This window comes from Scyliorhinus torazame, chromosome X (genome assembly GCF_047496885.1).
Source record: "Scyliorhinus torazame isolate Kashiwa2021f chromosome X, sScyTor2.1, whole genome shotgun sequence".
NCBI lineage: Eukaryota > Metazoa > Chordata > Chondrichthyes > Carcharhiniformes > Scyliorhinidae > Scyliorhinus > Scyliorhinus torazame.
Genome location: NC_092738.1, coordinates 10,702,625 through 10,718,221, shown reverse-complemented (window position 1 = coordinate 10,718,221; position 15,597 = coordinate 10,702,625). Strand labels below are relative to the sequence as shown.

General features: G+C 49.9%; 1 protein-coding gene across 1 annotated transcript in view; it reads right to left on the bottom strand.

Annotated features, from left to right (window-relative positions):
- The window catches only part of LOC140405334 (activin receptor type-1B-like), a 146,298-nt gene extending 136,948 nt beyond the window's left edge, over positions 1-9,350 (bottom strand). Inside the window, exon 1 of the mRNA XM_072493625.1 lies at positions 9,139-9,350. Coding sequence (XP_072349726.1) covers positions 9,139-9,199 — 61 coding nt within the window. The 5' untranslated portion in view covers positions 9,200-9,350. The remainder of the gene's footprint in view (positions 1-9,138) is intronic.
- Between the last annotated feature and the right edge of the window lie 6,247 nt (positions 9,351-15,597).

The following is a 15,597-nucleotide window of genomic DNA, read 5'->3' as shown; positions in this document are numbered from 1 at the left end:
TAGGGATAGGGTGGAGGTGTAGACCTTGGGTAGGGTGCTCTTTCCAAGAGCCGGTGCAGACTCGATGGGCCGAATGGCCTCCTTCTGCACTGTAAATTCTATGATTCTATGAACTTTGGAGTTCTTGTCCGCTACCCGTTTCATCACATTTTGTGCAACTGTTAAATGTTGTCTAGCCAATTCACCTGCCCTATTTAATCGGCCCCCAAAATTTGACACGTAATCCAATAATGTAATTTCCAATTTCTCACTCACCAATTTTTCCTTAATCAATTTAAGTGGTCCTCTTACCTCATGACCAAAAATTAGTTCGAAAGGACTAAATTTGGTAGACTCATTAGGTGCATCCCTAATTGCAAACAATACGAATGAAATTACTTTATCCCAATCCTCTGGATAATCTTGACAATACGCTCTCAACATTGTCTTTAATGTCTGATGCCACCTTTCTAACGCTCCCTGCGATTCTGGGTGGTACGCTGTTGATATAAATTGTTTTATTCCTAAGCTATCCATAACTTCTTTGAATACCTGGAGGTAAAATTTGATCCTTGATCCGATTATTTCTGTGGGTAGTCCATATCTGGTGAAGAATTTAAGTAACTCCTCCACAATCCTTTTAGCTGTAATATTACGTACTGGAATGGCCTCTGGAAACCTAGTAGACACATCCATTATAGTCTAAAGATATTGATTCCCACTTTTCATTTTAGGAAGCGGTCCTACGCAATCAATTCGGACCCTTGTAAAAGGTTCCTCAAATGCTGGAATGGGTATTAAGGGTGCTGGTTTTATCACTGCTTGAGGTTTCCCTATCACTTGGCATGTGTGACATGATTGACAAAATTTAACTACATCTTTATGTAGTCCAGGCCAATAAAAATGTTTCTGGATTTTAGCTGGAGTTTTCCTTATTCCCAAATGACCTCCCACTGGAACCTCATGTGCAACTCGCAACACCTCCTTTCTATACCCTACCGGCAATACTACTTGATGAACTTCTGCCCACTTTTCATCCGCCTGCATATGTACAGGTCTCCATTTTCTCATCAAGACATCACTTTTACAGTGATAACACTCTGATATACACTCAGATTCCTCTTCCGTGTATGCTTTCTGATACATCCGCTTAATTTCTATATCTTTTTGTTGTAACTCTGCCAATTTTCCCGAACTAAAAATATCCGCCTCATCCTCCACCTGTTCTTTTTCAACCATCTGATCAAAAATTGTTTCTGATAATTGCACTTCACCTTTATCTTCACCTCTTTGATTTCTCCTCTTGTCTTAACCTGTGACTTTGCGACCTTCAGACCTCCAGACAAATCCCAGGATATTCGTCCTTCAACACATGGTTGTCTGATTCTCCACTGGCTTATCAACCACAGTAGGCATCACTCCCACCTGCGATCCAGCTATATCATTACCCAAGATAAACTGTATTCCTGGACAAGATAGTTTATCTATTACTCCTACTACCACTTCACCACTCTTCACTGGACTTTCCAACCATACCTTATATAATGGAACACTACTCCTCTCACCCTGAATTCCACATATTACCACCTTTTCTGGCAATATTCTTCCCAAACTACATAACTCCTCATCTCTTACCATCAACAATTGACTAGCTCCCGTATCTCTTAAAATTGTGACTTCCTGCTCCTCCTGATACATGAATAAACTTTACCCACACAAGTAAATTCTTTAAAGACATCTGGCACCTTCTTAACAATTACTTCTTGAACAGGCTGTACAATCTTTTGCACCTCCTTCGCTTCATTTGGGCTTTCCTGGACTACTCTAACAAACCCCACCGCCTTATCCTGTTTTACCACATCAGCCTTCCCAGTGCTTTTCTTCGACCACCAACACTGTGACTTTACATGGCCTAGTTTATTACAGTGAAAACATTTGAAATTTTTCATTTCTTTTCCACCCCCCTGGATTTCTTTTTTAATCTGAGGTACATCTCCCTATTATCTCCCATCAGATCACCTTTACCTTTACCACTTGAGTATTTCTCATGTCCCCAGTTTCTATCCCTCACCGGCTGAAACTGATGTCAGAAACCAATCTTTGATTTATGAACTAATTCATAATCATCTGCCATTTCTGCTGCTAATCTCGCAGTTTTAACCCTCTGTTCTTCCATACGAGTTCTCACTGCATCAGGAATTGAATTTTTAAACTCCTCCAAAAGTATAATTTCTCTGAGAGCTTCATACGTTTGGTCTATTTTCAAAGCCCTTATCCACCTATCAAAATTACTCTGTTTGAGCCTTTCAAACTCCATGCATGTTTGACCAAATTCTTTCCTTAAATTACTAAACCTTTGTCCGTATGCTTCAGGCACTAGCTCATATGCACTTAAGATGGATTTCTTCACCTCCTCATACGTTCCAGATACCTCCTCCAGTAGTGATGCAAACACTTCACTAGCCCTACCTATCAGCTTTGTTTGAATCAGTAATACCACATGTCCTGTGGCCATTTCATTTGTCTATCCTGTGGCCATTTCATTTGTCTAGCTACCTTCTCAAATGAAATGAAAAAGGCTTCCACCTACTTCTCATCAAACCTTGGCAATGCTTGGACATATTTAAATAGATCCCCACCAAGACTTTGACCCATTTTCTCACTATCCTCATCACTATCATCCAACTGTACGTTTCCCTTTACGTCTGCCAATTTTAACTGACTGTCATGTTTCATGGCCATTTTTTACGAAGTTCAAACTCTCCCTGATCTGTATCTCCCTTTTTCCTTCTTTTTGTTCTGCTAGGGCTATTCTTTCTCTTCTCTTTCTCCATCTCTTTCCGCTCTCTCTCTTTCTTATTCAAGCTGCTTTAATTCTTTCTCATTTTCAAGTTGCTTAATCTGCAACTGGATCTTTGCCATTTCTAATGAGTCAGACTGTATCTCATCAGCCTCCGCCATAATGACCTCATCTTTTCACATTTTGTCAGGTAATGTTAACTGCAATGTTTTTGCCAAATCTAACAGTCTGCTTTTAGTCTCTGTCCGTAAGGTACTGCGTGTGCCCGTCTCCACCCCCAAAAACTCCAGAGCCTCTGAAAGAGACATTGTCCACAACACACTCCCCACTTAAACTAGAATACCACACCTGAAAAGCAACCACAATATGCTCACACCTCACCGTCTTTAAGTTCACAAAGCCAATCCAATAGGTAGACTTTTATCCCGGACTAGCCCCCAATTTGTTATGGGCCAGGGTTTAGAGAACCCAAAGTGTATCATGGAGTTCACCTGACCCACAACTTTTAATAGATTGTGGTATGGGGAGCACACGGCCCACTCTACAGGAGTGGGACAGCAGAAATGGAAAAGTTTTTTTTTAAAAAGCAAAACAATGTTTATTGTATGAACTCAAGTTAACCTTTTTAAAACATACAATTCAAATACAACCCTCAATGAATACAATTCAAACACAACCCTCAATGAATAAAACACTAAGTAATCCTTAATAACTTCCCAAACAACATCCAGAAGACAAAAGAAACACCTTTTAACAGAAGCACATTAGGTTAAATTCACTACTGAGAACATTTATAATTCTGAATTCAACAAACGATCAAGAGATCTTCTTTTCATGGCAGAGAGATCAACAGTACACCTGGCTGTCTGGCTTCAGCTCCAACCCAAAAACGAAACTAAAACACACCCTGCAGCAAACAGCCTAAAACAAAAGTAAAAAGCTGACAGACAGCCCACCTCCACCCACACTCTGACATCACTGATAAACATCCATTTCCTAAAGGTACATTTCTTAAAGGTACATTCATGGCAATTGCCCCTTAAATTGGGGGGGGGGGGAGAAAAATTGTATAGTCTTAAATTTTTTGTTTTATTAAAGTACTTCATTGGCAGTAAAGTGCTTTGGAATGTCATTGAAAAGATGCTGCGTGAATTAAAATCTATTTTTTTCTTGAAACACCTGGCTGATTGCCCTGTCTCCTCACGAGCATCAGGCCACCAAGAAGAACCCTGACTGACACAATTGGCTGGGATCAGCTTACCCTACCTGGGAGCTGGATGGGCCTCAGGTCAATACAACACTGGGCCTTTTTGTTTGCTTTATTTTGAGTTCAGAACTATCCTTGCCCTATCCATTCCTTGTGGGCACCCAAGAGTCAAGTTCGCAACTCGTGAATGTTTGTTTTTGGTGATTTCCAACCATTCAAAAGCAGGACTACTGGCAAGGCCCTGTTACAGGACAGTGAACCGTGCAGTTGTCTCAGCGACGAGGGGGTATATCCACCATGACGTGCTCATTTCAGCCCATTCGCTGGGCACACGCTCATTTCAGCCCATTCGCTGGGCACACACTGAATCAGCAAGGTTGTTAGTTCAACACCTCGAGATCGGAGGACACTCCCAAGTAATAATAATCTCAATTATTGTCACAAGTAGGCTTACATTAACACTGCAATGAAGTTACTGTGAAAATCCCCTAGTCGCCACACTCCGGCACCTGTTCTGGTACACGGAGGGAGAATTCAGAATGTCCAATTCACCAAACAGCACATCTTTCGGGACTTGTGGGAGGAAACCGGAGCACCCGGAGGAAACCCACGCAGACACGGGGAAAATGCTTCGATCTCAGCTCTGGGTCACTGTCCGTGTGGAGTTTGCACATTCTCCCCATGTCTGCGTGGGTTTCGCCCTCACAACCCAAAGATGTGCAGGGTAGGTGGATTGACCATGTTAAATTGCAAAATTTAAAAAAAAAAAATGTTTTTAAAGACATGGGGAGAACATTCAAACTCCGCACAAACAGTGACCCAAGCCAGGAATTGAACCCGGGATACTGGCGCTGCAAAGCAACAGTGCTAACCACTGTGCTACCGTGCACGCACTGTCAGAGGTGCCATCTTTCAGATAAGACTTTAGCCCCAGGCTCTCGCTGTTCACAGGCAGATGTAAAACAATCTCACAGAACTATTCAGCTGAGAGCAAAGGATTGATTCACACTTAGCAATATCTACCCCTTGGTCAATATCAGCGAGAGCCCAGACCATCCGAGTTTGCTGTGTGCAAATTGGCATTTTTTAAGTGGAGAGAAATTTTTGACCAAATGCATCAATCATGAAGACAGAATCCCACGGTATAAGTCACTGCACAGGGCTTGGCTACCTCAGCAATCAGATAACACACAATCTTGTCACTTAGGTGACACTGGGACTTCAGCAAAGAATAATGGTGCACAGATCAAGTGTTTACACAACGTCTGCTTGAACTGTTCAAAAACATCCGGCAGAACATTATTGCATCCTTCCTACCTTGGGCTCCATCTCGAAATAGCACAACACACAAGGGAAGATACACCCGCCAATGGCAGTGACAACAACGGCAGAAAACTGAGGGGGCGAGCCAAGAGTAATAATAGGAAAGCATCTCAAAGGGAAGCGTCTTTTCTGCTGTGGTACAGCCATCCCAGGAAATTAATCATAGAATTCACAGTGCAGAAGGAGGCCATTTGGCCCATCGAGACTGCACCGGCCCTTGGAAAGAGCCCACACTTCCACCCTATCCCCACAACCCCATAACCCCACCCAACCTTTTTGGACACCAAGGGTAATTTATCTTGGCCAATCCACCTAACCGGCACATCTTTGGACCGTGGGAAGAAACCGGAGCACCCGGAGGAAACCCACGCACACACGGGGAGAATGTGCAAACTCCGCACAGACAGTGCAGAACCTGTCTGAATCGAACCTGGGACCCTGCAGCTGTGAGGCAACAGTGCTAACCACTGTGCTACCGTGCTGCCCAAAATACAAAAGAACCAATACAACAGATGAGAATTTTATTTAATTTGATCTAGAATGCACTGCCCGAAACGGTGGTGGGAGCAGATTCAGAAGTAACTTTCATAGAGTCTACAGTGCAGGAGGCACTTCGGCCCATCGAGTCTCCACCGACCCTCCAAAAGAGCATCCTACTTAAGCCTAAACCTCCACCCTATCCCCGCAACCCCACTTAACCTTTTGGACACTAAAGGGGCAATGTGGCATGGCCAATCCACCTAACCTGCACATCTTTGGACTGTGGGAGGAAACCAGAGCACCCGGAGGAAACCCACACAGACACAGGGAGAACGTGCAGACTCCGCACAGACAGTGACCCAGCGGGGAATCGAACCTGGGACCCTGGAGCTGTGAGGCAGCAGTGCTAACCACTGTGCTGCCCCAAATGGGCATCAGGTTGATACAAAGGATAAACCTGCAGGACCTGTGGGGAAGGAGCAGGGACAATGGGGCTAATTGAGTATCTCTTTCAGAGAGCCAGAACTAGCACGATGGGCCAAATGGGCTTCGAGCTGTAAGATTCTACCAATCAAGAGTTACAACACTGGTATCAGAGGGCAATTCCTCAGCATGCCTCATGCTTTCAGCAAGGTAACGGGAGGTGAGAAAAAGAATAAGTGATGGAATCAGGAAGAAAAGATATCAGCTCACTCCCTAAAAAAAAAAGAAGGGATACAGAGCCAAGTTCACGGACTTGAACGGATATGAAGCAAGCACGAAGAGGAAGAGTTCACAAATATTGCCAGTTCCTGGACAGGAAGCGGATCTCTGCACTGCCTACACATTAATTCCTCAGCTCACACTCCCGGTCTTTGTAGCCTCCTACAACCCTCCCCACCTCCTGTAACCTCCTCCATCCCCGACAACCCTTCCTATCTCTGTAACCTCCTCCAGCCCCCTACAACCCTCCCCATCTCTGTAACCTCCTCCAGCCCCCTACACCCCTCCCTATCTCTGTAACCTCCTCCAGCCCCCTACAACCCTCCCCATCTCTGTAACCTCCTCCAGCCCCCTACACCCCTCCCTATCTCTGTAACCTCCTCCAGTCCCCTACACCCTCCCCATCTCTGTAACCTCCTCCAGCCCCCTACACCCCTCCCTATCTGTAACCTCCTCCAGCCCCCTACACCCCTCCCTATCTCTGTAACCTCCTCCAGCCCCCTACACCCCTCCCTATCTCTGTAACCTCCTCCAGCCCCTACAACCCTCCCTATCTCTGTAACCTCCTCCAGCCCCCTACACACCTCCCTATCTCTGTAACTTCCTCCAGCCCCTACACCCCTCCCCATCTCTGTAACCTCCTCCAGCCCGTAAACCCCTCCCCATCTCTGTAACCTCCTCCAGCCCCCTACACACCTCCCTATCTCTGTAACCTCCTCCAGTCCATTCACCTCCTCCCTATCTCTGTAACCTCCTCCAGCCCCCTACACCCTTCCCTATCTCTGTAACCTCCTCCAGTCCATTCACCTCCTCCCTATCTCTGTAACCTCCTCCAGCCCCTACAACCCTCCCTATCTCTGTAACCTCCTCCAGCCCCTACACCCCTCCCCATCTCTGCAACCTCCTCCAGCCCCTACACCCTCCCCATCTCTGGAACATCCTCTAGCTCCACAACACAGACGCTCACGCTCCTCCAATTCTGATCACTTTTACCCCTGATTTCCTTCCCACAACCACTGGTGGTGCCGCCTGTAGTTCCAGGCTCCAACATCTGCAATGGTATCGCTCTGCCTCTCCACCCGGTTCCTATTCTAAAAGGACACGACATAAATTCAAGTTATTTTATTTCTGTTCCACAGTTTCGGACATTGGCAGTGCCAGTTTGATCTGTGCTGACAGAGCGCTGCAAAAAGATCTTCATCATTGCAAGTCTTCCATATTAATTGCCTTCAGAAATTGGACAAGGAGCAGCTCTCAAGTTATGCATTTATATCTAAACTGGAACTTGCACCTGGGCGGGGGGGGGGGAGCTGCCATTCACCCACAGCTATTGAAAAGCCACAATTCTGGATGGCATTAAAGTGGGTTAAACGAGTGTCGACTTTACTTCCGGGTCTGGAAACAGTCACTCTCAATATTTCCCCTCTGCCCAAAATTGGTCCAAGGGATTGGTGCAGCAGTCCGGATTAAATAGGTCACATCAGCTTAATCAAGTGTCAAGACCAAGGCTTTCTGCAAGGGGCAAGTGTGTGTGTGTGTGTGTGTGTGTGTGTGTGTGTGAGAGAGAGAGAGAGAGAGAGAGAGACTGGGAAATACAGCCCGAGTCTGTTCTGGACCACTTATTTCAGCTAAGATGGTACATCAACATTCCTGGCCGAGGGCAAGACCTTCCTTTCCTTTCCTTTCCCCTCCCCCAGCTTTGGCTGTTCTTCAATATGACCTCCCGTGTGCTGGGAAACGAATGCACGAGTGTGGTCCATAAATAAAACAGAGCTCTGCTGCCCTTGTAAGGCCCACTCAATCGCACAAGCTCATAATCCACACAACAACAAAAAGAATGAGGACCTTTGACTATAGCAGTCACTTTAAACAGAAAGAAATTGAGGGAGTTTAAACAAAACAAAATAATGGGTGCCCAATTACTTGCACCCACCCCCACACAAAGTTTATATATCTCGGGTCAGCCCAGGACACATTCCGAATTCAGGATCATCCACACACAGAGGGAGGGAGCAAGATTAATATAGCAATATATTTACTGGAAGCCTCGCTTTTGATTCGAGGTCCACTAGGCACCTAGTAAGCTCATTAAATTCAGAATTGATTTAACGTTTCTACAGAACTGGGGGAGGGGCATTTTAATAGGACGTTCACTGTGATCGAGACTTCAGTAAAGCTGGACAAAGCCATTTCGTTCAAATACCTGCCGCTTTTGTGTGAGAGAGCGAGAGATCATTAAAGTCACCCCCCTCCCCTCAAGTGCCATCAATACTGGAAACACAACAATCGAGGCGAAACCAGGTCGGTGAAATATACAAAAAGAAATGGAAGCGAAATTAACAAGGTAAACAAAAGCCGATCAACAAATGATTGTGCCATGTTGGAAAAGCAAATGCAATTCACCAGCTTCCCCCTCCCTCCCAGTTTCTATTTAAGCTTGGATCACGAGAGACTTTGCCAGTGAAACAATTAGCCCCTTGTGACAACATTGTATTCAATTCTAGGCGCCATGTTGCGAGGACAGAGATGTGAATAAACATTTAAGGCGCTTAAATATCATTTTTTTAAATAAACACACAAAAAGCGGGCGTCCCTTCCCCCTCCCTCTCCTCCCCCCTCCTAGCAGGTGAACTCCCGGAGTACTCACCGGCCCCGGTGCTGATGTGTAGCAACAGCAAGACCATATAGAACTGGTAGGTTTTAGCCATTCCTGCAGCTTGCCATCGCCTGAGATGCAGCGTGGGTGAAATTGACCAGAGGTGGGTTGAAATTAAGCAGATACGGAACCGTCTCACAGAGTGAAATGTACAAAAGGGATCACTCCGCCCTCTGATGCATTCACAAATATAACCAGCCTCCCAGAGGGGAGGTGCCTTTGCCGTGACCTTTTTTTTTAAATAGATAACATTACAACGCTTTGCCTCCACTGTTTGAAAGTTCCCAATGGAAAATTATGCAGGTAAACTGTTCACACTACACCACCTCTTGCATTTGGAGGTCATAGCGAGAAAAAATACTGGAAATCCTCAGAGGGAAGGCAGTGTCGGTGGAGAGAGACAACGAGTTAACGTATCAAGTCCACCTTCCATCAACAATAGAGATGTCTGTGTGTCCCGTTTTGGTCTCCTTATTTGAGGAAGGATGTGGTGGCTTTGGAGGCAGTTCAGAGGAGGGTCACCAGATTGATTCCGGGGGTGAAAGGGTTGCTGCAAGAGGAGCCATTAAACAGTTTGGGTCTATACTCGCTGGAGTTTAGAAGGATGAGAGGGGATATGATTGAGGTGTATAAAATACTAAGAGGGATTGATAAAGTAGCTTTCTTTCCCCCAATTGTTTCCCACAGATGGCATAAGTGCCAACCCTATATTGGGCTGTTTTTAAAACAAATCTGCGAGCTGTGGGCAGCATTCTCATCCCCAAATCGAACCGTGGGTTCAAAACCCTGTATGAACAACCATATTGTTAAACTGACTGTGGTATTATCAGGTATTGCAGTACCCGAGAGGCTGAAGACCATTGGTTAAACCTAGGAGTTTACCATTGGCTGTTTGGTATGTAGCTCCGCCCTGACAGGCGGTGTATAAGAACCGGTGCTGTCCCAGCAGCGCTCATTCTGTACCGAAGCTGCTGGGGAACAGTTCTAGTCTATTAAATCCTTCAGTTATGTTACTACCTCGTCTTTAATTGTAATTGATCGTGCATCAATTTAATAGACTACACTTAAGCTGAAAGGATGGATCTCCGAATCAAGCCGGAGTGTCTACAACTCAGCCCCCACGCGGAGAACTCGGCGGCGATATTTAAGCACTGGCTGGCGTGTTTTAAAGGCTACCTCGAGACGGCCGGAGGCACCCCCTCAGGAGAACAGAAACTGCACCTCCTGCACTCGAGAGTAAGCCCTGGAATCTTCTCCCTCATCGAGGAGGCAGAGGACTTCGATGCTGCGATCGAACTGTTAAAAGGACGTATATCCGCCCTGTAAATCAGGTCTACACACGTCACCTGCTTGCAACTAGACGGCAAAGCCCCGGGGAAACATTGGAGGATTTCTACCATGCGCTACTGGTGCTGGGCAGAAACTGTGGCTGCCTGCAAGTCTCGGGGAGCGAACACACGGAACTCCAAATCCGGGATGCCTTCGTAGCAGGTATGAGCTCCTCAGAGATCCGCCAAAGACTCTTAGGAAAAGACAAGCTGGGATTTAGAGAAGCCCGGGCCCTGGCAGAGTCCATGGACGTTGCCTCCAGAAACGCGCAATCCTATGCGCCCGACCGCGCGGCGGCCCCCTGGGCTGCGTGGCATCCCGCAGCGGCAGCCCCACAAACCTTCCGCGTGTCCCCGCAGGCCTGCGCTGTAAGACGGCCCGCGAACTCCATTGGGCCCCGCTGTTTCTTCTGCGGGCAGGCAAAGCATCCCCGCCAGCGCTGCTCAGCCCGCACCTTCACCTGCAAAGGGTGCGGCAAGAAGGGCCATTTTGTGGGGGTCTGCCAGGCACGAGCCGTGGCCGCGGTCTCCAGCGACTCCGGACCGCCGCGGCAACCTTCCCTTCGGGCCCCAGGCAGCCAGCACTCACCGCCACCCTCCTATCCTAGGGCCACGTGCGACCCACGGGCGTGGCCATCTTCCCCCTCGGACACCACGCTGGACGGATGGGTGCCGCCATTTTGTCCATCCCCGCCGTCATTTTGTCCATCCCCGACCACCATGTGCGACCCATGGGAGACGCCATCTTGGATGGGGCCCCAGGCCCCCAGCACGGCCGACTACACGCTGCCCGATCAAAACCCGCAACTACTTCATCTGGCCTCGGGGACGCTGGACCGAAATCGACCTCGGACACTCGCAACAGCAACGACGACGGTCTTCATCAACGGCCACGAGACGGCCTGCCTGATCGACTCTGGGAGCACGGAGAGCTTTATACACCCCGACACGGTAAGGCGCTGTTCACTTGTTACCCACCCTGTAAACCAAAGAATCTCCCTGGCCTCCGGGTCACACTCGGTGGAGATAAACCTCACTGTCCAAGGCAGGAAATTCAACCAGTTCCGCCTTTATGTCCTGCCGCACCTCTGCACTGCTACACTCCTGGGGTTGGACTTCCAATGTGACTTGCAATGCCTGACCTTCAAATTCGGCGGCCCGATACCCCTCTTTACTGTCTGCGGCCTCGCAACCCTTAAGGTCGACCCGCCTTCCCTGTTTGCGAACCTCACCCCGGATTGCAAACCCGCCGCCACCAGGAGCAGACGGTACAGCGCCCAGGACAGGACCTTCATCAGGTCCGAGGTCCAGCGGCTGCTTCGGGAAGGGGTCATTGAAGCTAGCAAGAGTCACTGGAGAGCTCAAGTAGTGGTGGTAAAGACCGGGGAGAAACATAGGATGGTCATTGACTACAGTCAGACATAGAACATAGAAAATACAGCACAGAACAGGCCCTTCGGCCCACGATGTTGTGCCGAACCTTTGTCCTAGATTAATCATAGATTATCATTGAATTTACAGTGCAGAAGGAGGCCATTCGGCCCTTTGAGTCTGCACCGGCTCTTGGAAAGAGCACCCTACCCAAACTCAACACCTCCACCCAACACTAAGGGCAATTTTGGACACTAAGGGCAATTTATCATTGGCCAATCCACCTAACCTGCACATCTTTGGACTGTGGGAGGAAACCGGAGCACCCGGAGGAAACCCACGCAGACACGGGGAGGATGTGCAGACTCCGCACAGACAGTGATCCAAGCCGGAATCGAACCTGGGACCCTGGAGCTGTGAAACAATTGTGCTATCCACAATGCTACCGTGCTGCCCTTAAGAACAAATAAATCTACACTACATCATTCTACTGTAATCCATGTACCTATCCAATAGCTGCTTGAAGGTCCCTAATGTTTCCGACTCAACTACTTCCACAGGCAGTGCATTCCATGCCCCCACTACTCTCTGAGTAAAGAACCTACCTCTGATATCCCCCCTATATCTTCCACCTTTCACCTTAAATTTATGTCCCCTTGTGATGGTTTGTTCCACCTGGGGAAAAAGTCTCTGACTGTCTACTCTATCTATTCCCCTGATCATCTTATAAACCTCTATCAAGTCGCCCTTCATCCTTCTCCGTTCTAATGAGAAAAGGCCGAGCACCCTCAACCTTTCCTCGTAAGACCTACTCTCCATTCCAGGCAACATCCTGGCACCTTTTCCAAAGCTTCCACATCCTTCCTAAAATGAGGCGACCAGAACTGTACACAGTACTCCAAATGTGGCCTTACCAAAGTTTTGTACAGCTGCATCATCACCTCACGGCTCTTAAATTCAATCCCTCTGTTAATGAACGTGAGCACACCATAGGCCTTCTTCACAGCTCTATCCACTTGAGTGGCAACTTTCAAAGATGTATGAACATAGACCCCAAGATCTCTCTGCTCCTCCACATTGCCAAGAACTCTACCGTTAACCCTGTATTCCACATTCATATTTGTCCTTCCAAAATGGACAACCTCACACTTTTCAGGGTTAAACTCCATCTGCCACTTCTCAGCCCAGCTCTGCATCCTATCTATGTCTCTTTGCAGCCGACAACAGCCCTCCTTACTATCCACAACTCCACCAATCTTCGTATCGTCTGCAAATTTACTGACCCACCCTTCAACTCCCTCATCCAAGTCATTAATGAAAATCACAAACAGCAGAGGACCCAGAACTGATCCCTGCGGTACGCCACTGGTAACTGGGATCCAGGCTGAATATTTGCCATCCGCCACCACTCTCTGACTTCTATTGGTTAGCCAGTTCGTTATCCAACTGGCCAAATTTCCCACTATCCCATGCCTCCTTACTTTCTGCAGAAGCCTACCATGGGAAACCTTATCAAATGCCTTACTAAAATCCATGTACACTACATCCACTGCTTTACCTTCATCCACATGCTTGGTCACCTCCTGAAAGAATTCAATAAGATTTGTAAGGCAAGACCTACCCCTCACAAATCCGTGCTGACTATCCCTAATCAAGCAGTGTCTTTCCAGATGCTCAGAAATCCTATCCTTCAGTACCCTTTCCATTACTTTGCCTACCACCGAAGTAAGACTAACTGGCCTGTAATTCCCAGGGTTATCCCTAGTCCCTTTTTTGAACAGGGGCACGACATTCGCCACTCTCCAATCCCCTGGTACCACCCCTGTTGACAGTGAGGACGAAAAGATCATTGCCAACGGCTCTGCAATTTCATCTCTTGCTTCCCATAGAATCCTTGGATATATCCCGTCAGGCCCGGGGGACTTGTCTATCCTCAAGTTTTTCAAAATGCCCAACACATCTTCCTTCCTAACAAGTATTTCCTCGAGCTTACCAGTCTGTTTCACACTGTCCTCTCCAACAATATGGCCCCTCTCATTTGTAAATACAGAAGAAAAGTACTCGTTCAAGACCTCTCCTATCTCTTCAGACTCAATACACAATCTCCCGCTACTGTCCTTGATCGGACCTACCCTCAACAGGTTTACGCAGCTGGATGCGTACCCTCTCCCCCGCATATCCGACCTGGTAAACAGGGTCGCGCAATATAAGGTCGTCTCCACAGTGGATCTCAAGTCCGCCTACCATCAGCTACCCCTCCGTACTAATTCAGTGCATTCGAAGCAGATGGGCGGCTCTATCATTTTTTAAGGGTTCCCTTTGGTGTCACTAATGGGGTCACGGTCTTCCAACTGCGAGCTGGACCGGGTAGGGGGGGTGGGGCTGCCCACTCTGCGAGCTGGACCGGGTAGGGTGGCGGGGCTGCCCACTGGGCGAGCTGGACCGGGTAGGGGGATGCTGCCCACTCTGCGAGCTGGACCGGGTAGGGGGATGGGGCTGCCCACTCTGCGAGCTGGACCGGGTAGGGATGGGGCTGCCCACTCTGCGAGCTGGACCGGGTAGGGGGGCGGGGCTGCCCACTCTGCGAGCTGGACCGGGTAGGGGGGTGGGGCTGCCCACTCTGCGAGCTGGACCGGGTAGGGGGGCGGGGCTGCCCACTCTGCGAGCTGGACCGGGTAGGGGGGCGGGGCTGCCCACTCTGCGAGCTGGACCGGGTAGGGGGATGGGGCTGCGCACTCTGCGAGCTGGACCGGGTAGGGGGGCGGGGCTGCCCACTCTGCGAGCTGGACCGGGTAGGGTGGCGGGGCTGCCCACTGGGCGAGCTGGACCGGGTGGGTGGGGCGGGGCTGCCCACTCTGCGAGCTGGACCGGGTAGGGGGGGGGGCTGCCCACTCTGCGAGCTGGACCGGGTAGGGTGGCGGGGCTGCCCACTGGCCGAGCTGGACCGGGTGGGTGGGGCGGGGCTGCCCACTCTGCGAGCTGGACCGGGTAGGGGGGGGGGGCTGCCCACTCTGCGAGCTGGACCGGGTAGGGGGGCGGGGCTGCCCACTCTGCGAGCTGGACTGGGTAGGGGGGGGGATGGGGCTGCCCACTCTGCGAGCTGGACCGGGTAGGGGGGGCGGGGCTGCCCACTCTGCGAGCTGGACCGGGTAGGGGGGGCGGGGCTGCCCACTCTGCGAGCTGGACCGGGTAGGGGGATGGGGCTGCCCACCCTGCGAGCTGGACCGGGTAGGGGGATGGGGCTGCCCACTCTGCGAGCTGGACCGGGTAGGGGGGGGGGGGGGCTGCCCTCTCTGCGAGCTGGACCGGGTAGGGGGATGGGACTGCCCACTCTGCGAGCTGGACCGGGTAGGGGGATGGGGCTGCCCACTCTGCGAGCTGGACCGGGTATGGGGGGCGGGGCTGCCCACTCTGCGAGCTGGACCGGGTAGGGGGGCGGGGCTGCCCACTCTGCGAGCTGGACCGGGTAGGGGGGGGATGGGGCTGCCCACTCTGCGAGCTGGACCGGGTAGGGGGGCGGGGCTGCCCACTCTGCGAGCTGGACCGGGTAGGGGGGGCGGGGCTGCCCACTCTGCGAGCTGGACCGGGTAGGGTGGCGGGGCTGCCCACTGAGCGAGCTGGACCGGGTGGGTGGGGCGGGGCTGCCCACTCTGCGAGCTGGACCGGGTAGGGAGGGGGGGGGGGCTGCCCACTCTGTGAGCTGGACCGGGTAGGGGGGCGGGGCTGCCCACTCTGCGAGCTGGACTGGGTA